At 34.6% G+C, this 24,381-nt stretch overlaps 1 protein-coding gene and 1 non-coding gene across 2 annotated transcripts; both read left to right on the top strand.

Annotated features, from left to right (window-relative positions):
- The first annotated feature begins 343 nt into the window (after positions 1 to 343).
- Positions 344 to 450, top strand: LOC146926818 (small nucleolar RNA R71). Its single transcript, XR_015009142.1, has one exon. It is a non-coding gene; the product is annotated as a small nucleolar RNA R71 (small nucleolar RNA).
- A 13,500-nt stretch (positions 451 to 13,950) lies between these two features.
- LOC146926819 (disease resistance protein RPP2A-like) lies at positions 13,951 to 24,171 on the top strand. Its single transcript, XM_085700286.1, has 7 exons — positions 13,951 to 14,549; positions 17,271 to 18,321; positions 18,618 to 19,072; positions 19,297 to 20,401; positions 20,640 to 20,915; positions 21,738 to 22,457; positions 23,146 to 24,171. The coding sequence occupies exons 1-7, from the start codon at positions 14,026 to 14,028 to the stop codon at positions 24,013 to 24,015; spliced, it is 5,001 nt and encodes a 1,666-aa protein (XP_085556412.1). The 5' UTR covers positions 13,951 to 14,025; the 3' UTR covers positions 24,016 to 24,171.
- The last annotated feature ends 210 nt before the right edge of the window (positions 24,172 to 24,381 follow it).

The raw sequence follows: 24,381 nt of genomic DNA on the forward strand, positions 1-24,381 counted from the left end.
AAATACACCACAAATTTCACAGGAAGGTGATACAGGGGCAGGTGTGACAACACTAGTATTTATTTTATCAAATTTTTGTGTGAGTGCGTCAACCTTAGCAGCTAGATGATCAAAGGAAGAAATTTCATACTTACCTACCTCTTTTTTAGAGGGTGGAGGAGCAACATTAGTGATGTCCCTTCCATAGGTCCACTGATAGTGGTTTTGTGCTATGTCCTCGATCAAATCATATGCTCCTGTGTATGTTTTATTCATCAAAGCTCCACCTGCAGCTGCATCAACATAAACTTTTGTGGTATACAAAAGACCATTATAGAAAGTGTGAATAATAAGCCAATTCTCTAAACCATGATGGGGACAAAGTCTAAGCATTTCTTTGAAACGCTCCCACGCATCGTAAAGAGATTCTCCTTCTTTTTGAGTGAATTGTGTGATTTGATTCCTTAATTGAACAATTTTATAATAGGGAAAGAATCGGGCAAGAAAAGCTTGCCTCATTTGTTGCCCTGAAGTAATAGAACCAATTTCCAATGAATGAAACCAAGCACTAGCTCTACCCCCTAAGGAAAGAGGTGCAGCCTTATGGCCTCTTGGTTTGCATTCAAGGTTCCACTGAGTCTTAAAAAGGTTGAAATATAAAAATTTGGATCCTCAGTGGGTGATCTGAAAAATTGATTTTGCTGCACTAAGTGAATAAGTGCAGGTTTTATTTCAAAATTCTTACCAACTGTTGGGTACACAATAACATCGTATGACTCATCTGAAGATGGGATTGCATACTCTTTGAGAGTGCGTTCCTCGGCCATATCGATATTATTTTGTGTTTCCAAGAAGTTACCGGTAAAAAGAAAGAAATATAAAAAGAAAAGAAAATAAAATAAAATAAAAAAGAGCCTTGGGATCATTGGTTCGTCATAACAACAAGTCCTTCACTAGCCAAGACTTTAACTTCTAATTTCATGTTTTACACCTTAATTTCTAAAGACCAATTTCCCTTAGCCCCTCACCTTTCCGATCAAGTCCGGTGAGAGTTTACCCCTAGCAACCAAACCTATTTCGCTGACTTGATTACTAGGAGAAGCTTTTAGGATTGAAACTACACATGTCTCAAGAATTGCAAAGACTATTTCGCTGCCTTTGCAATTCTTGTCTAGATTCACTTGTTCCAATATCAAAGCTCCGCTTTCACATTATGAATTGATATTTGAGATGATGTAACAATTATCAAACCCTACACTTTCGTTTCCACAGTTTGATAATGGTTAATTCATGTTAAAACGGTGAATCTAGATTAGAAATTACGGTTACATGAAATTAGGGTTAAAGCTTGGTTCGATTAGGATTATATCATTAGACTTATCCAACAATCCCAAGACAAGAAGAGTCTACTCACTAACGTTCATTGTAGACATAGAGAAGAAGGAGAAGAAGAAGAATATAAAATAAAGTAAAAGTGAACTTTTATTCCAAGAACAAAAGATAAATATTTGTGATGGAGAGCTACTCTATTTATAACTTACATTCGACTTAAAATCTAAGCAATTACAAGGGCTTTTCGGTAAAACTACAACATAGTAACTTGGGGCCTAAGCAAAAGCAGCAAAAGGCACTTCTGAGAGGTGGCACGGCCGTGCCAAGCTTCTGACTTGGGGGACTTATATTTTGTTCCCGAATCTTTCGTATTTTTGCTCCAAATCAGCTCCAGACTCCTTTCTTTTGCTCCAAGACTCCTTCCAACCAATATTCATTCCTGAAATATAAAAATATGCAATTGAAGTAAAAAGATTCAAAAAGGAAATAATATTGCAATAACATAAATTCAAATCTAAATAAAACTAAACTAAATAATATATAAAAATAGACTAAATCATGACTCATCAAGGGTCTTCAACCTCTGGCGCAGGAGTACTTGCTTTAGCAGTTGCAAGTTGGCAACTTGATGATATTGCTATTGATTTACATCGAATAACATTATCACTAGTTCGTGTCAATTGTGATGTTTACACAAAACATTCGATATAAAACACTGGAAGAGGTTTTTTTTTTAATGAAAAAAGCCAGCCTGCGCAAGACGCACAATGCAAGGGAAAAACGCGTACAAAAGGCACAAGATATATGCGACTAACCTCAAGATATATGTGACTAAGCCCCCTGTCAATACACAGACCCCCCAACTAGGATTATCTGTTGCAATTATATTACGCTTTGGTAGATTACTTCTTGTAATCCAGTCGAGAAGCAACTTCCAAGAAAAAGCCACCACTTTCAAAGGGGCCAGGTTTTTCCAAATTGATTGAAACACATCATTCTCTAGAACCCTCAAATTCCTTTCTAGAACAATGTTCTTTCCAATGACTTATAAGCGGACTTAACTGTAAAAAGGCCCCCCCTCCTCTGCTCTCCATTACCACCTATCTTTGCCAAGAGCTGACTGACACTTGTTCAGCACCGGTATCAATGAATACAGTGCCTAACCCTCCCAAACAAGCAACTCCCTATGCCAATTAAAGTTTAGCACCCACCCCCCTTCCTCCTCATACCACATATCCTTTACCTTGGCTTCTTTTTGGTTTGACACCAAAATCAGCCATGCAAACTTATCACAAAGAGGCATTTCCCCCACCCAACAATCTTTCGAAAATCTTGTGAACACTCCATCCCCCACTCTTCTGACCAACTCCGGCATGAACCAGTTCGAACCATCCACTTCTTGAATTTGCACCACATCCTTCCACCATCTTGACGCCGATCTAGGCCAAATCTCGCCTCCTAAATCTGCCACACTGCTAATAATGTTATTGTATTTCGCCATGAGCACTTTTTTCCAGAAAGCGTTCTCGCAAGCATACAATCTCCACCTCCATTTAGCAAAAAGACTGACATTCACCATTCGGACATCCCTCACCCTTAAACCTCCATTTTCTTTTGGTTGACAAACCGTGTTCCACTTCAACCAACACACTTTTCTTCCTCCCATGACTCCTCTAGAAAGGAACTCTCTTTGAATTTTCACTATCATCTTCCTTATTTATAAAAAATACTACAAGACCTTTTATTCATTCTTAACGCACACACGCACACTTTTTTTGGGTACAACCTTGAAACACTAACAAGTTCTTCTCTCTCTTTTTTTTTAAATGAACTAACATTCTTCTTAACACACGATATATAATTGATTGAAATTTAAATGAGTCTCACTAAATCATGTATGCTCCAAAAATTCAATGCCACATTGTCATTTATCAATTTTATAATATTATATTTATCTAATAAATACAACATGAATCAAATTTTAAAACCCCACACTCAAACAATTCTTCATCAATCAGCACCAAAAAAATCCAGCATACCTCTTGCTCCCTTTTTTTTTTCTTCTCATTTCGACTTATTTTGTATTGGGCTTTGTGAACTTGGCCTTGCAGGGTTTCCAAGTGGATATTATAGCAGTTGTTGGATGAAACATAGGTTTTTTTTTTCCTTTCAAGTAACACAGTAACTAAAACTTCATCTATTAAAAGTGAATAAATGAGGTGTCCTAATTTTAAACTCCAACCCTTACATTTTACAATAATTAAGTTAAGCTCACGAGGATTGATACATGTTTCTATTGTAGTGTACAAAAGAAATATTGTATTGTGAATATGGTGGGTGAGTAGTAGTTTTTTTTAAAAAAAAAATATAAAATATAATGTTTCATTTTGATTTGTGAAATAATATTTAGCTATGATGTTAACTACTTGTTTATGTTATCTTAACCACGTCATTACCAAATAAATTGAGCTTAACCACAACAACTCCAACGTATGACATTTTAAAATAGTTTGACAGATGACTATAGAATTTGTCCCATCTAAAAACTGAGTGTTGTAGGCCCATGCATGGGTAACTTTAATATAAGCATGCCACCATATACGACAGAAGTCGTGAATTGACATTGAAATTGGATATTCTGTTCCCACTATTGATAATGTAATGAGTATTACTTTTCTCACTCTATGTCTTTCCTCGCGCACCCTATTTTTTCCAATTTTACTCCTGGTCTGGATTTCGTATTCCGGAATGTATTGTTAGTATTTTTCAGATGTTTCCAAATTTTAAAATCCGGAATAGTATTTTAGCAGAACTTTTGCAATTTTAAGCTCTACAATTCGTAAAATAAAATGCGAATAAAATAAAAAACACAAACATAAAGACACAAACATAAAAACAACTCATTTTATTAATATATGAACAATACATTACAATAATTTTCAAGCTTTTCAAGCTTTTTAAGCTTATTACATAAGATCCTAAATCTATTTCTAATCTCTTAAGAGCCTAACCACAGGTATGTGATAGGACATACCAGTAGTTTGGCTATTAGAGGAAAACCGGAGGAGGAGGGAAGAGGAGGGCGGGAAGAAGAAACAAATGCCCCTGAGAGAGGTCGGGGGTGCTCAGACTTAGCGAAGTTAAGAACCACACTGACCCACATGACCCTCAGATAAACCGCCCTTCGTTGCAGCGCGGTTCCATCCTCATTGACCGTTCATACAAACCCTGAAAGTTTTCAACGAGGCCCTTATCTATGAAAGGTCAACAGGCCAACGATGGAAAACCATGGTTGTATAAGGAAGAAGAGGAGGAGAGGGTGGGAGAGGATGGTGTGAGAAATGGTGGGGTTTGGAAGGCTATTTATAGGGAGGGGTGGGTGAAAAATGGTTGGGAAGCCATAAATGCAGTCAAAAAAGTGGTAAAACACGTTTTTTTGACTTGACCACCGACAAAAACGTGTGGTGCACACCACCGGCCATGACACTGATGCAATCTGGAATATACAATCCAGAATGCACCTTTGGTTTCCGGAATATCCTTTCCGGATTAATGCCATAATGGTGAACGAGGGAAAAGTTGGCACTTCCTGTAGGGCTAAGGACATTCAGGAATGTATAATGCGGAACGCTTCAGCATTGTATTCTTTTGAACGAGAGCCATTAATTTAGGTTTGGACGGTTACAACCACTAACACGTTTTCATTGACTATATTAATGACCTAGGACTTGTTTAAGGCTATAAATAGGCTTCCATCTTCAACAAATACCTCCATTCTTCACTTCACCTCTTTTCTTCAATTTTCTTCAAACGTTTTTAGTTTTTTAGGAGTGTCGGTGGTGTCATGGTCATTGTTGACCGTTCCAATGAACCATGCAATAGCATTTCAGCTTGTGTGGGGTTCATATAACGGTCAATAGAGACCCTTGACATCATAGAAAGACACAAAATATTCATATCGATTTTGTTCGGATTTAATTTTCCGAAAATCACTTCACCTCTTTTCTTCAATTTTCTTCAAATGTTTTTAGTTTTTTAGGGGTGTCGATGGTGTCATGGTCATTGTTGACCGTTCATATGAACCCTGCAATAGCATTTCAGCTTGTGTGGGGTTCATATAACGGTCAACAGAGACCCTTGACATCAAAGAAAGACACAAAAAAGCGCACAATATCTGGTCCGGAATTTATTTTCCGGAAGTAACTAACAATCTGGTTCGGAAAACAAAATCTGCACCAGGGGTATTTTTGGAATTTTTGCAGGGCGCATGAGAAGGTAGTAGGGTGGGAAAAGTAAATCTCTAATGTAATTGAGAATGTCAATAAAGGCCTTACAATCGCCTCTTTGATTCTTTCGCAGCAAAAAAGATGAAGGGTGCAGTCAGGATAGATCTGGTCGTCCAATCACACAGTTCAAATTTAAATCAAATTTATTCTTGTTATTTAAACAACTTTGAATTTGGACAGTCTAATCTTGATCAGACCATATGGCCAAATTTCTCATGATTGCATGCAATTCATAGAGTATATATAAGATTTTTTTTTTTCTGCATTCGACCTTTTTTATAAGAACAATTAACAAAAATTTTTTTTTTAAAGAAACTAAAATGAAATATATTAACACTATCAAATGGCCTTCCTAGCACTAGATGTGCTAAGGAAGAAACACCAAAGTTCACAAAAAATCTGTACAATAATTACAACTCACCAAAAAGCAAACCAGAGAGAAAACCAATTAACCAATGCCGCATATCGCAAACGGACTAAGCCACCAACCATGATAATTGGAAGGGAGGGTAACAAATTTCCCTTTCAACCACGAGAAAGTCGATGACTTTATTTTGTCCACCACTTGCAATATAGAAGAATTGTTATTCTTGAAAATCCTGTTATTTCTTTCTTTCCAAATTTCCCACATTGTTGCACACCATATTACCTGAAGGATGAAGCGTTTTGACTTGGCCACACCCCCTAAATAAATAAACTGATGAAAAAAGCTTGATGCATCATATCCTCTTGATTACTGGTATTAAAAAATTACTGGTATTAACAAAAATTACTGGTATTAAAAAATTGTAAAAGTAATAAATTTTTGTGAAATATGTGTGACTATTACGGAAATATATCCTCTTGATTGAAAAGAAAAATTAAGAGAATAATGCAGAGATGATAACCATTGATCTCCACATTATCAATAGTCTATATATATATATATATATATATATATATATATATATATATATATATATATATATATATATATAGGACATATCAAGTGAGAGGGCTTTTATTGTGAGAGGTGAGAGGAATCAATAATAGCCGTTAGATTAACATTAACGGTTGGGATTAGTTTAGTCACAAGAAAATTCAAGTGCTCCCTACTCACACTCTATCCTTCAACGTTCTTTTAGATGTGTTCTGCGCTCGTTCATCTGAGTTTTGAGATACCATCATACAATCCCTTAATTACAACTATACTAATTTAATTCTTAATCTCTGATTTGTTAGCAAAATCATACTGATTTGTTATGAATTGTCTTTTCCACTGTTATTAACGAGAAAAAGCAACCTTTTCCATTCTAATTGAAAATTTTCTATTTGCAATCCCTAATCATTCCGACGTGGTTACGGTTACCGGCAAAAGAGAAACCTTTGGCGAAAGCAAAAAGATGGTTGTCAAATAACACGATGTTGTTACGGTGGCGTCATGGCTTCTTAAAGGGGATCCCTTTTCTTCTCTGTGCTTATTTCCTCCATTTAACCAGTCCCTGTTACTAAAATTTAATCCAGGTGTCTTTTTCCATAACAAAGATCCAAGTAAGATTGGGAATAAAGAAATAATCGGCACACACGAGAGAAAAGCCATGGAAAGTTTTTTTTTTTTTTTTTACAATAAAGAAAGGAAAAGACGCAGCAGGAGAAGAAGGAGCTAAAAAATTTAGGCTGCAATTAATAAAATGAAACACCACCGTAAAGATCAATCCAAGGGTCAAGATCTAACCCTCTCATCTCTCATAATAAAAACTCCTCTCACTTGATATGCCATATATATATATATATATATATATATATATATATATATATATATATATATAATGTTACTTTTCATATTTCAAGATTAATTGATAATATTAATAAAGGGTATATTTGAATGAAAAAAAAAAGTAATAGATACATCTAAATATTTTTAGATAGCCTTATATTTAGGGACAAACAATTTTTTAAAATGGATTTATGATTTTCGATTGAGGGTGAAGTCAATATTTTAAAAAGACGATTTCTAACCATTCACATAAAAGAAATTTTGCAATTTAACTAAAGGACATGCCCTTTACTTCTTTGGTTTAGCTTTTGCAACCCATGGACGCGCGCTTTTAGGCCTTCAACGTGATTTCTCAATTTTGCAGTATGTTTGGTTCTCATTTCTAAAATTGTTTTAGCCTCCCAAGATCAATTCTATCAGAAGCTCCAAATCCTAACTTCTACGGTGAATCCCAAAATCAATTCTTGTTTACTGTAGATTGACAATTAAAAAACTCATTTGCTTCCTTCTTTACCCTCGGATCTATCTCGGTTTCTTCCTTCTTCCCCCCTTGAACAACTCATTGCAATTTCTATTTTGTATCTTAACATTTCATAATTTGCTCTGCATCATCTCTGGTTTTTTTTTTTTTTTGTCTTCAAGCAACTTCCAAGAAATTTGTTTATTTTCTTTTTGTTTGTTTTGATGTCAAGCTTCCAGTTTTTTTTTTTTTGTCTTCAAGCAACTTCCAAGAAATTTGTTTATTTTCTTTTTGTTTGTTTTGATGTCAAGCTTCCAGCAACCACGAGATTAGGCTATGCGTTTTTTTTTTTGAGGGAAGGCTATGCGTTTTGTTCCTTCCCTTGGTTTATTATGTCAACCACCATCGAGAGAGAATGCATTTTAAGTTATTGTTATGGTTTTGTCAAAAAAAAAAAAAAAAGACTACTACTATTATTATGGATGTATTACCTAAAAAAATTATTATTATGGATGTATCCTAAATAATTATCTAAAACGATAAAATAATATAAACAAAATTGAAAAACCCATCTTGATAATTATACATCTATAAACAATTTTGATTCAATCAATCCAAACAACATCACCTCATATGAATCACTCTTAAATAAATGTATCCAAACATAAATCAATTCACATCCACTCATTTTTTACCAAATTCAATTCTCTCATACTCAATTATATCAAAATCAATTTTCGTCGCCACCAAACCAAACACACACTCAGATGAATACATAAACCGAGTTTACGTAATTTATATAAACTTAGTTTACGTATTCTTAATTCTTAATACATAATCTGGGTTTGTGTATGCTACGTAAGCTCAATTTATTTCGTTAGTGAGAACTTATGAATCAAGATAAAAACTTATTTATTTGCATAAACTCTTTTTCATAGGCTCAAAATAAGCACAATCCAGACTGGGTATAATAGAAATACTAACTTGTGTTAGAATTTCTTTTAATATTTTGTCGGCTACAATCAATTGTTGATTTTGGTTTTAATAAAAACAGACTGATGTTGTGATCCATTTGATGATGCTTAGGCCCTTCTAAAAGTGATAAATAGATAATGAGTTTTTCGGAACTTAACATGATGAAAATTGCTTTTCTGACTAAAAAACTTCCCAATAACACATGAAAATTTCGAAAAAGCCCCCAGTGGTAGTTAACTATAGCTCAGGAAACCGGCAGTAGTTAACTACCGTTGGCCTCAGCGGTAGTTACCTATCGTCCACACAGTAAAAAAAAATCAGTGCAGTCTGCAGTTTGATTTCTAGCCATTTTGGCATGTTTTTACCTGTAATTTCAAACGGCAATGCCGCATGAAATCAAACCGAAACCAACATCCAGCAATTAAAAACATCAACATTTCATAGTTTATCAATTATTTGGTAACATTACACAAAACCGATGATACGTTAATGTTACAGAATTGTTTGAAATTCGCAAAATTTTCCACATTATGCAACACATTACACTAAAAGTACATTAATTTATATATATATATCCCAAAATTAATTTATATATATATCGCCAAATTTGGTAACATATATATATATATATATATATATATAATTCATTAAAGATTAGTTACATCATGGCCACAAAAAATGGTCATTACATTATATATCCCAAAAAATACGTCGGTGCATATCGACCAAAAAAAGAATGAACACCGACCAAAAAGTGACATATTTCATCTAATGAAATTAAATCATCTAATTGTTCCACAATATCTTCAAATTCTTCATTTGCTTTAACCGGAGTGTCACACAAAATAGGATTGTGTTGATTTGAATCTTTTTTGGTTGAAACCGGTCTCTCTCGTTTCTCAATCTCCATGAGTGTTTGAAAACGGTTGTGTTGATCCAAAAATTCATCCTCCCATGTTTACGCCTCTTCGCTTTTGTGTAGCTTCCACTCCGTAGATGATGGAGGTAGTGGGCAATCAATTTTCAACAAAAGAAGGACAAAATGATTTGGGATTAAACCAAGGCAAATCATGTTGCTTTTCGGGTTAAATGAAGGCCTACCTCTAAGTGGGAAAAAAGTCTCTGAGACTCCAATATCAAGGTTAGTTATCTCCACCACCGGCTGATTGTAATAAGTTGCAACGATGAGACCCATATCCGGTAATGTCAACCATTTATCGGGAGGTGCAAAACCATTACCATTTTTGGGAGGATGCAATCCATTCAAGATGTAGTTATAACAACCCTCGTCCACATATATCTCGATGTAGTCGTTCCTACGCTCTTTCACCTCTTGAATAAGTGCTCTCCGCACCATAACATGACTTTCTTCCGTCAAACCCAAGGATTTGGCTATAGCCCTAAACACACAATTCTCATCGCCAATAACATCCACAATTCTCTCAATATATGGTCTCATGAGTTTTGGCATGTAATACATAGGACTCGATGAATCATAATTTCTTGGAACCAAGATAGGCTTAGGAACTAGAACCAGAGTTGGAATCGACGAACGTGGAGAAATATCAATGTGAGCACCTTTTCTTTTAGGTTGTGAAGATTTTTTTGGTGGTCAAGATTGACTTACCGGATGTTGAGAATCGGTGGTCTTCACAGTGTCCAAAATGGTAGTTTGAACATAGTGAAGAAACTTTGGATAATTCTTACAAGCATCTTGGAATTCCATTAGATTACTTGCATATAACTCTTGAGTAGGAGATTCAACCAATTTTTCCCATGCATCAAATATGGTATCAACTATCTTACTATGCTTCACCTCGTCGACAAGCTTCTTTTGCTCATCAACTATGTAAGGCCAACTTTGAGATTAGATATTGCATCTCTGTCAAGTCACCCTTTTTGAATTTATGACGTTCATTGTAGACTTGCTTGATATTTGTCATGGAATCTTGCCTTTTCTTCTTCAAATTTGTCAAAATATTTTTGGTTTCACCGAACTATTGGTCAAGTCATGTACAATCTTCTTGTCGTCCTCCATTAATCTTCCCGCAAGAAGGTGCCCTGCTAAATATGGCACCATCACGTGGTTGTGAACACTATTAAGAATAGCCAATCTCCAAGCATTGCCTTCCATCACTTCATATCCACGCACCTTGAACAAACACCCACATTTTCTTGATCACGTTTCTTCATGCTTCACTTTTTTCTTCGGTACTTTGTGCTCGCCACTCCGTTCACAAACCAACTCCAACATAGGATTTTTAATTGCATAAGATATTTTAATGACAACCGTAAATCCAGCCCTATGTGCTTGTCGACGAACCTAACCGAGCAATTCGTCTTTATCTTTCCATGTATCTCGACTCGAAAAGAAATGAGTTGTGTCCACTTGGTTGTCACGAAGTTTCCACACACCGAAATTGATGTTTGAAGCCTCCATGTTGGGTATTTGTATTGGCTACATTATTGCTAAAACAAATATCCATGATTGCATTGTGATGTTGGATACTATGTTCCAACATGTTCTAGGCATTTCTGTAAGATGTTGGATATGACGTTCCAACATCCTGGCACGGTTCAGTGTGCCTTGTTTTATGCCTGAATGTGCTCGCACTTTATCTTATTAAGGAATCCACGTTCTTATATCTTGCTGACCAAGCAACGCACATATCTGTTCAGAATCAGTTGTGCTTTTATTCCCAAAGGAGTAACAATATTTTGGGGAATATTTGGATTTGTTTGGAAGTTCCTAAAGATGTTCCTACATATTAAGACTTTCCTTATTTGTTATTGATTCTTGTTACGTAGATCAGCTTAACAATCTACTTTGTTCTAAAGCCCAACAAGGTTAATGAGCCCATATTGCTTCAAAATATAAGGAAGACTTCAAAACCTAATTTGGTATTCAAGAAGTCATTTCTAAAAGAATAGTTTTTAGGGTTTTGAGTCGTGTTCTTTGTGTGTTCTTCTCTTGTATCGTTTTGATGCAAGTCTAGGACCGTTTGTTATTTGTGAGCCTTTCTTGTATCACCTTGATACATGTTAAGAACTGTTTATTGAGTTGTAACTCGTGTGCTACACCAAAGCTTTGAAGCAAGGTTGTAGTTTGTGTTTGAAGGTAACTTCATCATTTTGTGTTTAAATCTGATAATTGTAGGGGCTGTGATTGATTGTAGGAGAGTGAGATGAGATCTCATATCTAGGAGTTCCTAGGTTGAAGTCTAGATGGGTAGGTCCTAGGTCTTAAGTTATAAACGTGGTTTACAGAGAACTTTAGAATAAGGACTACACTAGTGGATTTCCTTCCTGGCTTGGTAGACCCCAGAGTATGTGTGTTTGTCACCTAACTGGGTCAACATACTCACTGTGCCTTTTAGTTTCTTGTCATTTACTTTCGTGCATATTTTATGTTTGGTAGTGTAATGTTGGAACATTAAACACAACATCTGTTTTATGTGGTTCTGGTGTTGGAACATCGCATAGAACATCGTAAAACCAATGTGCTAGAATTTCACTCCACTTTAACAGAAGTTTCAACCTTCACGAAAGCTTCGACCTTAATGGGAGCTTCAACCTTTATGGAATCGATAACACTAGGTTTTCTATCACCTGCTTTCTCAACCATATCTATAAATAAACAACATATAATCGCTAAAATAATTAATTAACATTTATCTAATTTCAAATAAGTACATAAACAATCCAAAAAAAAAAAAGGAAAAAAAATAAGTTTTTTTTAAACAGTAACACTACCATTTGAAAAACTGAAATTTTTTCTAAGTTCACAACAGTAGTTAGCTACCGCTGGCGTGAATGTCAGAACAAAAAATAAAAATTGCGAAATCAATCAAATGTAAACGAGTTTAACATTGCAATACCTGTTTTTTGATGTATATTGTGCGTAGAAACGTCCTAGCAATCCATCAACAATGATTTGGAACCAAGATTTTGACACAAATTTTGAAATGGGGATTTTTTGAGGTATGGTATATGTGATGTAAGGTGATGAGTGAATAGGAAGTAGGGGTTGTCTGATTTTGGGGGAAAAACACTGCAACAGTTAACTACCGCTGGCCTGAACAGTAGTTAACTGCTGCCGGTTACTTGAAGGGTAGTTAACTACCGTTGGAGGTATTTTAGTATTTTACTTGTGTTTTTAGGAAGTCTTTAATGTCAAAAAAGCAATTTTATAATATGATTTGTGTAACATAGTGTAGGCCTAAACACTTGGGTCCATGATGGTTGGTAATTAGGGTTGCACGTTATAAATAGAGAGGCTATGTCCCCTTTGCCATCACTCAGACGATTCTCTTCATTAGTGATTTGCCCCATTGAAAACCCTAAGTTTAAAGCATGTTAAAGGCAAGGAGGACTTTGTCTCAAATATCGGTTAGTCTGCTAATCGTGACTATGGTTTCTTCTTCCAAGTAAGTGTGTTCTAATTTCATATAATAACTCGATCTTGATGATTAAATTGTTTACAACAATGCCCTTAGGATATTTGAAGTTTAAAGTATAAATTTTATCTTGAGAGTTATGTATTCAACACATTAAAATATATAAAAAAAAAAAATTACATGAAATTTATGAATTGTACTCCCTCTGTCCCATAATAACTGAACTATTTGTAAAAAAAATATTGTCCAAGAATATTGATCCATTTCACTTTTCAATACAACATTAATTACTTTTTATTCTCCCAATTATAACTCTAATTAATATTACTTTCACCACTCTAAATTTAATATATTAAAGAACAATGCACGTATATTTGACAAGAGCACTCAAAACCATTTTTCTCTATCTTTCTATTATATACTTTTTTTAATCTGTGTAAAACGATCAACTGACTCAATTAAACTAAGACAGAGAGTATCTATTCTAGAATCTTGAACAAATGCCCCTTAAAGACACTCGTTAGCAAGACTCTTGAAATAATAATGATAAAATAGTTTAAATTTAGATTAATTTAAAAGAAAAAGTGCACTTTATCGGTCGGTATAGGCGCGAGGTCTTAATTAGCCTTTTCTTTTTTGTTTGTGGCTACTGGCTGCAAGTGCAATAATTATACTTTATGAGATGAGATTAGATGATTTTGACTTGTAATAGTAGCAGTGATAATCACGTGCTCACAAAAAGCAAGCAATTCAAACAGCTTTATCATTTCACTTGAATTTTTCTTGTGCAACTTCAGATGCACTTATCACTTTGAATAGTTTTCACCATCCAATCAATCCATGTTTTCCTCAAAAATCCGCCACGAATCTGAGTCCACATCTAATACTGATCCAAATAAGAGGAGGTACAACTACAAAGTGTTCTTGAGTTTCTGCGCTCAAGACAAGGATTATTTTTTTTGGCGTCTCGAGTCGGTTCTTCGTTCAAAAGCTGGAAACGCTGTTTTCGGGGCTAAGGAGAGGTTGCAAGATGAAGAACGTCTAGAGTCAGTACTCAATGCAATAATTGGAGACTGCAAAATTGCTATAGTCGTATTTTCAAGTAATTATAACAAATCAATATTGTGTGTTCAAGAATTGGAGAAAATAACCGAATGTTGTCGAACCTCAGACTTGGTTGTTCTTCCTGTGTTCTATGATGGTGTCTATCCCTTGCATGAAAGATTAGAGGGAGGTATGTTTGATGGAAACGCTTTTCATGATTTTATCGATAGAATCGGTAAAGAGAAAGACAAGTTTTTGAGTTGGGTAGTAGGGGTCACTAAAGCTACCGAATATTTTGGGCCGAGTGATCTCATTTACAGGTAGTTTTAAACTTAAGGAAGTTTTACCTTATACCCCAACACATGTACTTTTACCCCTACATTTTTTCATAAATTCCAGTTTTACTCTTTTTATATTTAAACTTTAACACGTTAATTCTTCACTCTCACTTTCAAATTTTCCAATCTCAATCTAGTATGACTTCACCCCCCACATGAATCTGAGTCTTAAGAATCTGAGTAAAGAACAACAATAATTCCCAATTCCCATCTCAGTTTTAACACTGCAATAATTCCCATCTCAGATTCTTTTATTTAAGGGACTATGTTTTATTCAAGAAAATTCCCATATGAATAAAGAAACAAAAATTAACAAAATCATGGGAATTCAGAAGAGAGATGGGAAATTCCTCTCATAATTTATCTCAATTTCTTTTATTGGAGGGAATTCCATCTGAATAAACAAAAATTCATCTCATAATGTTGGATTTTATTGAAAAAGTTTGAGTAAAAAAAAAGTAAGAACATTAAAAATGTTTTTGAACCGAAAATCTTCATGAAACAATTCCAGAAAGAATCAACCAGAATGCTATGCACGTGTTTTCCTGGATTTCGACCGGAAAGCTTTGCATGGATTTTCCAGAAATCAATGTTTCAGAGATCAATTCCCGTAGCCCAAAACACGATTTCGTGAACAATTCCGGTAATCCACAAACCTAGAAAACCTTGTCAAACCTAGAAAACCTCAAACATTGAAACATCAATCGATGATTCCGGTACACAATTAAGAGAACAAACACAAGAAAAGAATAAGAGAAAGAACACAACAACGATTAAGAGAACACATGAAACAGGATTAGTGATGGTTGGGAGTAGAAGCACGCGCAGTGTTAGGAAAGGTAGGGTGAACTTCTAACGTTTTTTTCAGGAAGTGTTTTATGAAAAAGCAAGCCACGTTGTTTCCAGAAAAAGGTGGGGTGAAAAGGGAAAGGATAATGTGTTTTTTTTTTTTTTTTTTTTTATATAAAGGGTAGATGTGGTAGTTTGTGTTAAATGTTGGGGTGAAGGTATAAATGTAGGGGTGTGGGGTATAACTTCCTAAACTTAAATATTTGCTAGATTTCAAATGATAGTACTCCATCTTTGTAGCCTTTCTTTCTCAGGTTTGTTTGACAACTCAATTCCTGACATTTTATGCGTCTTAGGCAAATCATGAGAAAACGACCCCTTACATAATATATATCATTTTAAGAAAAATAAAATAAATGATCAACGAGATATGAATTAACTATACCGATTCATATCTCATTTATGTTGACACTCAAAATCACCATAACATAATGTTTTGAAATCACAACCATGTTGGCACCTCAAGTCACCATCCTATATATTATTAATAAAAAAGAAAAAAGAAAAAATTGGTGGGACCGCATGATCTTGAATGTGTCTCCGATCATGTTTTATGATCCTAAATGCGTCTCACATGATATTTCATTATCAAATCAATTTCTGCAATCATTTCAGTCAATTCAAGAAAACTCTAAAATTGTCATTACTATTCTGATATAATTTTTCTTTGGATCCTCTAAAGGCAAGATTATCCATAGCAAGACCTTTCACAACTTAAAATAATCTATAAAAAGCTTGTCTCCAACGCCTTTTCTTTTTCATAATTTCTTCTTGCTAGTGTTTATCAATTGTTTTATTTTATCCAATCTAATTCTCAGTTTATTCCAAGTATTCATATTAGTCATATGTTCGACACTACTTTCATATTGTAGTCTTAGGCTAATATGTTTGCAATCACTGAAGTCGTCCTCACTTGCTAGCAAATTCAAGTTACTAGAAGTAGAAGATTTAAACAATTCACCACAAAAACAATAAACTTTGTCAACATATTTGTAATAAACTAACCATTTATCAATCACTACCATTGCTTAATTTTATTGAAAATTCACTTATGAAAAATGCCTATGATATTTATCATCGGGAAAATTAAGATTCATTTCTCTAGTATACCCCCTTTTAAGTAGAATATCCTTTGATTTGTTATTAAGATTCTCCCAATTCTTTGGATTATAAATATCAAAATGAGGAATTTCTTGTTCATAATCATCACCAAGATTTTTGATATTAGGTGCCTTTGGCAATTTATTAGCAACAAACCTATAAGGGGCCCAATTTTTTTTATAGATGACCTCTATAGAACGACTTGTTTTATAGGGTATATATAGCAAATCGCACCAAGAGGGCTTAAACATTAACATACTTCAAACCACCCTTAACCCTTTTTCTTTACAACTCAGCTGTCAATGTTTGGACCATTTTGGTACAATTTACTATATACCCCCATATAAAACAAGGCTTGTTATACACATTCTCTACATAAAAAAAAATAAAATTGGAGCCCTACAGGCCTAGGCCCTTGTTCATCGTACCCCCGACCTCTACCAAGGGTCAGGTCTGAGGTTTGAATCCGTGCCAACAATCCTCTTGTCAGTCCATACAGAGTTTTGTTTTGACTTTAATTGAACCTTTACTACTCAGTAGTGGAAGGAGGGATTGGCCCTTGATTAATCGGTCATTGAGCCAAATACCAAGTTTTCAAAAAAAAAATGTTTTGATTTGATTGTGAGTTTAGCAAATTAGTTCTTTTTAAAATAGATGTTCGAGACTTGAGATTGTAATTTTCACATTTCCTTTGACCTGTGCACGTTTTGGAGAATTGGTATAGTAATCATCTCTTCTTCATATCTTATACAGGTACGAACATGAATGTATTCAGGATTATATTAAGGATATAGGTGAACATGTTAGTCGTGTGCTAAAAAAGAGAGACTCATTCAGTGCTTTCTATACAGAGAGCGTAAATTCTGGGGCACAAGATGTTATTCAACTATTGAAACAGTCAAAATCTCCTCTCATACTAGGGATATGGGGGATGCCTGGGATTGGTAAATCAAGCATTGTCCATGCCATTTATAATCAAATTGGTCCCTATTTTGAGCACATGTCGTTCCTTGAAAATGTTGAGGGATTATGGAAAGATAAACGTCAAGTTTATTTACAAGAGGAACTTATTTTTCAAATTGACGAACAATTTGAAGAAAATATACCAAAAATCGAAACAAGAAGAGTGATTTTAAAAGAAAAACTTCGACATAAAAGGGTACTTCTTATACTTGACAATGTTGATAAATTGGATCAGCTAAAGGCTTTGTGTGGAAATCGGGAGTGGTTTGGTCCGGGAAGCAAAATAATCATCACAACAAGAGATAGACATCTTCTCAAGGAACATGAAGTTGACTATTTGTACGGAGTGAAACAACTAGACGAAGGTGAGTCGCTTGAGCTTTTTAATTTGGGTGCATTCAGGCAAGCAACTTCTCATGAAGGTTTTGCTGAACTTTCCAGACAAGTAGTTGCTTATTCTGGGGGATTGCCTCTTGCTCTTAAAGTTCTTGGCAGCAATTTGCATTCGAAAAGAGTAGATTTCTGGGAGTCTGAGTTGCATTTGCTCAAAATGTTTCCACTACAAGAAGTACAAAGAGTTCTAGAAGATAGTTTTAATGATTTGAGTGATGAAGAGAGACGGGTATTCCTTGATATAGCACTTTTTTTTATCGGGATGAACCAAAATGATGTACTCGAAACATTAAATAGGTCAACACAATGCACAGCTCTTCAAATTAGTCTCCTTGAAGACAAGAGCCTTGTAACCATCGATGAGAATAACAATCTTCAAATGCATGTTTTGCTACAATCCATGGCAAGAGATGTTATCAGGCAGAAATCAAGTAATAAGACTGATCAGGTGAGTGTTAAAGTGTGTGTGTGTGCACACTTGTGTGTATTTATGTATGATTTTTAGGCTATCTCTATTTGAGGTATCATCAATGTATGGTTTTTTGGTTCCAAAATATATAACGAAAAAAGGAAGAAAAGTAAACATTAATGAAATTAGTTCGCTAACATTTAGTTTCTTAATCATCAAAAGAACATTGGAAGTTTATTGGTATGATTGTAAATTGAAAAAAATTAATAATATAATAAATTGTGGGTAACCTCCTAGTTGATGCTCTTTTTTCTTTCTTTTCTTTGATGTTTCAGCCAAAGGTGTACGATGTGTTCTTGAGTTTCAGAGGGGAAGATAGTCGTGCAAAGTTCATGTCACATCTCTGTTCCTCTCTTCAAAATGAAGGGATTCATTCGTTCAAAGACGATAACGAGATTCAACGAGGAGATCAAATCTCAATCTCACTCTTGCGAGCAATTGGACAGTCTAGAGTTTCTATCATTGTTCTGTCTACAAATTATGCCAATTCAAGATGGTGTATGCTAGAGTTGGAGAAGATAATGGAAATTGTAAGAACCAAGCGTCTCATTGTTGTGCCAGTGTTCTATGAGGTAGATCCCTCAGAAGTACGTCATCAGAAAGGTCGATTTGGAAAAGCTTTTAAAAAGCTGATATCGAAAATCTCAGTGGATGAATCCACAAAGGGAAATTGGAGAAGAGATCTCTTCGATATTGGTGGCATTGCTGGGTTTGTACTCTTAGGTTCCAGGTTACTTTTGTTCTCTCTTAGACTATTGTTTGTGATTCTTAGGCCTTGGTGGGGTAATAATATTTGTGTCCATTTTATAATTCACTCTTTTAAAGAGTCCCAACTTAAAAATTTCAAGATACTTGCATATAATTCTCTTTCCTCTTTAGATAAAAGCATGTGTTGAATGATGCTTATATACATACAATTGATTATGCACCTTAGTACTGTTTCATATTTTATAGGAATGAAAGTGATGATATCAAAAATATTGTTGAACGTGTCACACATTTGCTTGAAAGGAAAAAGTTATTTGTTGCTGAACATCCAGTGGGCTTAGAATCTCGTGTTGAAGCTGCGATTAAGCTATTAAACATCAAAAAATCAGATGTTTTACTTCTTGGGATATGGGGAATGGGGGGTACGGGTAAAACAACCATTGCCAAAGCCATTTACAATCAAATTGGCAAAAATTTTGATGGAATGAGCTTCCTTCTGGGTGTAAGGGAATTTTGGGAGACACATACTAATCTAGTTTCACTACAGCAACAGGTACTTTGTGATGTTTACAAAACAACATCATTCAAGATACATGACATCGAATCAGGGAAAGTTATATTGAAGCAAAGACTTGCTCAGAAAAGGGTGCTTTTTGTGCTTGATGATGTGAATGAATTGGATCAACTAAAGGCTTTGTGTGGAAGCTGCGAATGGTTTGGTTTGGGGAGTAGAATAATCATCACGACAAGAGATATGAGACTCCTTAGATCATGTAATCAAGTGTATGCTATTAAAGAAATGGACGAAAGTGAATCTCTTGAACTTTTCAGTTGGCATGCATTCAAGCTACCAAGTCCTCCAATAGATTTTGTTACACATTCAACAGATGTGATTGCTTATTCTGGAAGATTGCCACTAGCACTTGAAGTCCTTGGCTCCTATTTGTCTAAATGTGAAATAACAGAGTGGCAGAAAGTTTTGGAGAAGCTCAAATGTATTCCTCATTATGAAGTACAGAAGAAACTAAGAGTAAGCTTCGATGGTTTAAAAGATGCTACAGAGCAACAAATATTTCTTGATATAGCTTGTTTCTTTATTGGAATGGACCGAAATGATGTAATACAAATATTAAATGGGTGTGGGTTTTTTGCTGATTCTGGAATGAAAATCCTTTTAGAGCGAGGTCTTGTAACTGTTGACAATGGGAACAAGCTTAGAGTGCATGATTTGTTGAGAGACATGGGAAGACAAATAATTTATGAGGAATCACCATTGAATCCTGAAAACCGCAGTAGGTTGTGGCGTAGTGAGGAAGTAATTGATATGTTATCTAATGATTCTAATCTTAAGGTAATTACTAATTAGAGAACTCCTTATATGGTTTATAGAGGTTACTGAAAAATTCAGTAGAAGAGGTTGAGGACCAAACATTAATGAATGGATTATCAACATTCATTTCGTTTCTTAATTATCACATGAAATATGAAAATTAGTATCATTCATGATTTTCAGTTGTTAATTATGTGTTTCAAATGTTCAAATTTAGCTCTTTGTTTTTATGTTTCTCTGAATTTTTTTTTAATTTCAGGGAGCTGAAGCGGTCAAGGGTCTGGCTTTGAAATTTCCAAAAGAAAATTTAGTTCGTCTGAATTCCAATGCATTTAAGAAGATGTATAAACTCAGATTGCTTCAACTTGCTGGGGTGAAACTTAAAGGAGATTTTAAACATGTTTCAAGGAATCTTAGATGGTTGTACTGGCATGGATTTCCATTAACTTACATTCCTGCAGAATTTCAGCAAGAAAGTCTAGTTGCCATGTCATTGAAAGATAGTAATCTCACGCAAATGTGGAAGAAGAACAAGGTACAAATATTATTTAAGATTTCCTCACGAAAGAAGAACAAGCAATGAATTTTAATTTACCATTTCATCTCGGTATTTAGTTTTTGTATAGTGCACTTCGAGGAAGAGGTTAGGCGATGTTTATGTCAAAAAAAAAATAAATACATAATAAGCAGTGTATACAATTTGTCCATTTTGTGCATTAATGTTCCAAAATTTCACTTTAATTAATAGTATCTTATTTAGAGATACTTTTTGTGAAACAATAATAATATTCTAGTGTTTTAAAATTGACTTATATTTAGTGATTTTTCCTTCTTAATATGAGACACTTATGTTTAAATAAACTAAACCCAACAACTACAATAGAGTACACAAAGAAAGAAGGTAACGTATATACGAGGAGTATGCTGCAACAAATAGAAAAGCGATTAATAAAGCATGTTTGAATACTAACCTTCCCCTCCCCTTTTAAGTGTCTTTTTTTATTCTATTATTCTATTATGTTGACAATAGTGTCAATTTGAGTTAAGAAATATTGAGCAGAGTATTACTATATTTTTTTAAAAAGAAATACAGTATCATATTCTGAAGCATTAATGTGTCTTGATATCTGTATTTAGTAAAACTATGAAAATTAATTTCTAAGACTATGTCTTCACACATGTCCTCTAATAAAAAGGTCAGCTGCACATGTGTAACATTAATTGGTCTCTATGTCCGCAAATAAAGCGTGTTACATGTGCGAAACGTTCAGTGGAAGATGGTCATTCTTCCAAATTCAATTCTAGTTTTGTTACGACAATTTTCTTACTATTCTCTTGTGGTTTTATTTTCTTGCAGATGCTAAAGAACTTAAAAATCCTTAATCTTAGTCATTCTCAGGATTTGACTGAAACTCCAGACTTTTCATACATGCCTAATCTTGAAAAGCTAGTACTCAAAGACTGTCCAGGTTTGTCTGAGGTCTCCCATAGCATTGGATCTCTCCATAAACTTCTTCTGATAAACTTGACGAACTGCACAGGTCTTCGGAAACTTTCGAGAAGCATCTATACATTAAAATCTCTACAAACTTTGATTCTTTCAGGATGTTCCATGATTGACAAATTGGAGGAGGATTTGGGACAGATGGAATCCCTTATTACCTTGATTGCAGATAAGACTGCTATAAAAAAAGTTCCATTTTCAATAGTAAGATTGAAAAACATTGGATATATTTCTTTAAGTGGCTTTGAAGGATTTTCTTGTGATGTATTTCCTTCTCTCATTCGGTCGTGGATGTTACCATCAAATAATGTTATATCCCTAGTTCAAACATATGTACCCATGTCATCACTTGCTTCTTTCAAGGACCTTCAAAAACTTAGAATTCTTTGTATGGAGTGTGTTTCAGATCTACAACTAACTCAAGATATCGATAGATTTTTGGACGTATTAAAAGCCACAAAGTGTCTGAACTTGGAAGCAAGTGAAATTTCAGGGTCAAAGAATTACTTGAAATATCTGTTAATTCAAATGGGAACAAAATGCCAAAATATCGCCGACGATTGTATTTTACAGGTTTGAATTTTTTTGTTACTATTTCATATTTTTCAAACATAATCGATTATTATCATTCTGTAATATTATTTGTGGTATTTTATATTTTGCATCAAGCATACTACTTTTCCATGTCACTATAATATTAATAAAAAAAAGAATACAAATGTAATTTGAACATCCATAAACTTATCCAAATTAAACTGCCTTTAATGAGATTTGATCAAATTGTTTAAATGATTCATCCAAATCGAACTTAACCGCGTGTGCTTTTATATCTGAATATCTGAATCGGCTAGTTGTTTGTCTTCAAACCAATCCAAATTGCACTGTGAACACCCCTTGTTGAAATTATATTTTCTAACAAAAAATTTCCTCCTTAATTTGAATCCGACACAAATTTAATTCTTAAAGTTTTAAAACTAATTTTACATTATTAGTTTTTGAAATGGGTGTGAACTGTGAACAACTCCATGCTTAAGTCACACATATTTTTATTTTTTGTGAAGGATTAAGTCACGCATAGTTCAAGTGAAGAATCAAAAGTTACAAGCGCTGAGCTAAAAAAAGAAAGATAATACCTTTTTCAGATGATATGTATATATATAAGCAGGGGTGAACAAATAAATTATACATAGATAATGAACTTTTTTCTTCTTGGATCCTCTAAATTATTAATTCGAGGCATTAACATTTGTTCATTTTGCAGACTGCAGATGAGACTTGGGAGTCATATTTGCTCCCCTGCGACAATAATTCTGAAAGTTTTAGTTGCAACGGTTGTTCCATAAAATTTTATATTCCAACAGTGAAGGGGCGAAACCTGAAGAGTATGATGTTGTTCATCGTTTATCACTCGTTCCCAGAGAACATAACATCAGAAGGTTGCCAAGGTGTGTTGATCATAAATTACACAAAGAGAATCATTCAGGTCTATAAAAGAGATACTCTAACCTCTTTTGGCCATGATGATTGGCAGACCATAACGTCAAATCTAGAACCTGGTAACAAAGTTAAGGTTATGGTTGTTTTAGGGGAAGGTTTCATTGTTGACAAGACTACAATATCTCTCTTATATGATGAACCCGACAACAACAAAATGGAACACTGTCATGCAGTAGATGAGGAGGTTGTTTCTGGCATTGATGATAATAATGTCAGTATTTCGGGTGGTGATAATGAATCCATCAATCACTTTGGAGAGGAAACTGTGAACCATATGCAGATCACCAAGCACGGCGGGTTATGTGCTGATGTCATGGGACCGATACAGCAAGTACCACATGACCTTGAGCAGCCTGTAGAGGCAGTAGCTGAGGAGATTCGTCCAGCTGAAGAACAGCGTGATCAGGAGCACCATGTTCCTCCACCTGAGTGTGAGCCTGAGCAGCATGCAACATTAGCATCTGCGACCATAGAACCTACTCTAGGCACTCAGATTTTGGAGGCCATCAGAGAGCTCAGGGCTGATTTTGTCAGACATGAGCAGACTGTCACAGCTAGGCTCAATGCAGTAGAGGTGAGATTAGAGGAGCTTGCTGATGTCGTTTCCCAGATACCGCGTGATGTAGAAAGTTAGACGTAGGATTCTATTCTTAGGTTTTTTTTTATGTTGCTCTTTTTTTTTCCTTCTTTTTTTCTATAATGACTAGGGGATTAGTATTGTACACCCTATATGTCCTTTTAGTTGTACTTTCTTTTTTATCATATGATATCAGTTGTTTATTCGTATCAATTTCAGTGTTCTATCATTATATGAATTCATTCTTACTATTTTGTTTCCAAATTCAAATTGGATTTAGAATTCATTTCGTTGTTCTGTTCATCCATCTTTGTTCAATTATGTCACTGATTTTGTACTGCTAATCAGTTAGGTAACAAATTCTAATTGATTCCCTCAAAAAAAAAAAAAAAAAAAAATTCTAATTGATTGACATCAATTTTC

The sequence above is a fragment of the Medicago sativa genome, chromosome 4, assembly GCF_051527215.1.
Source record: "Medicago sativa cultivar Bolivia chromosome 4, Bolivia_mono, whole genome shotgun sequence".
Lineage (NCBI taxonomy): Eukaryota > Viridiplantae > Streptophyta > Magnoliopsida > Fabales > Fabaceae > Medicago > Medicago sativa.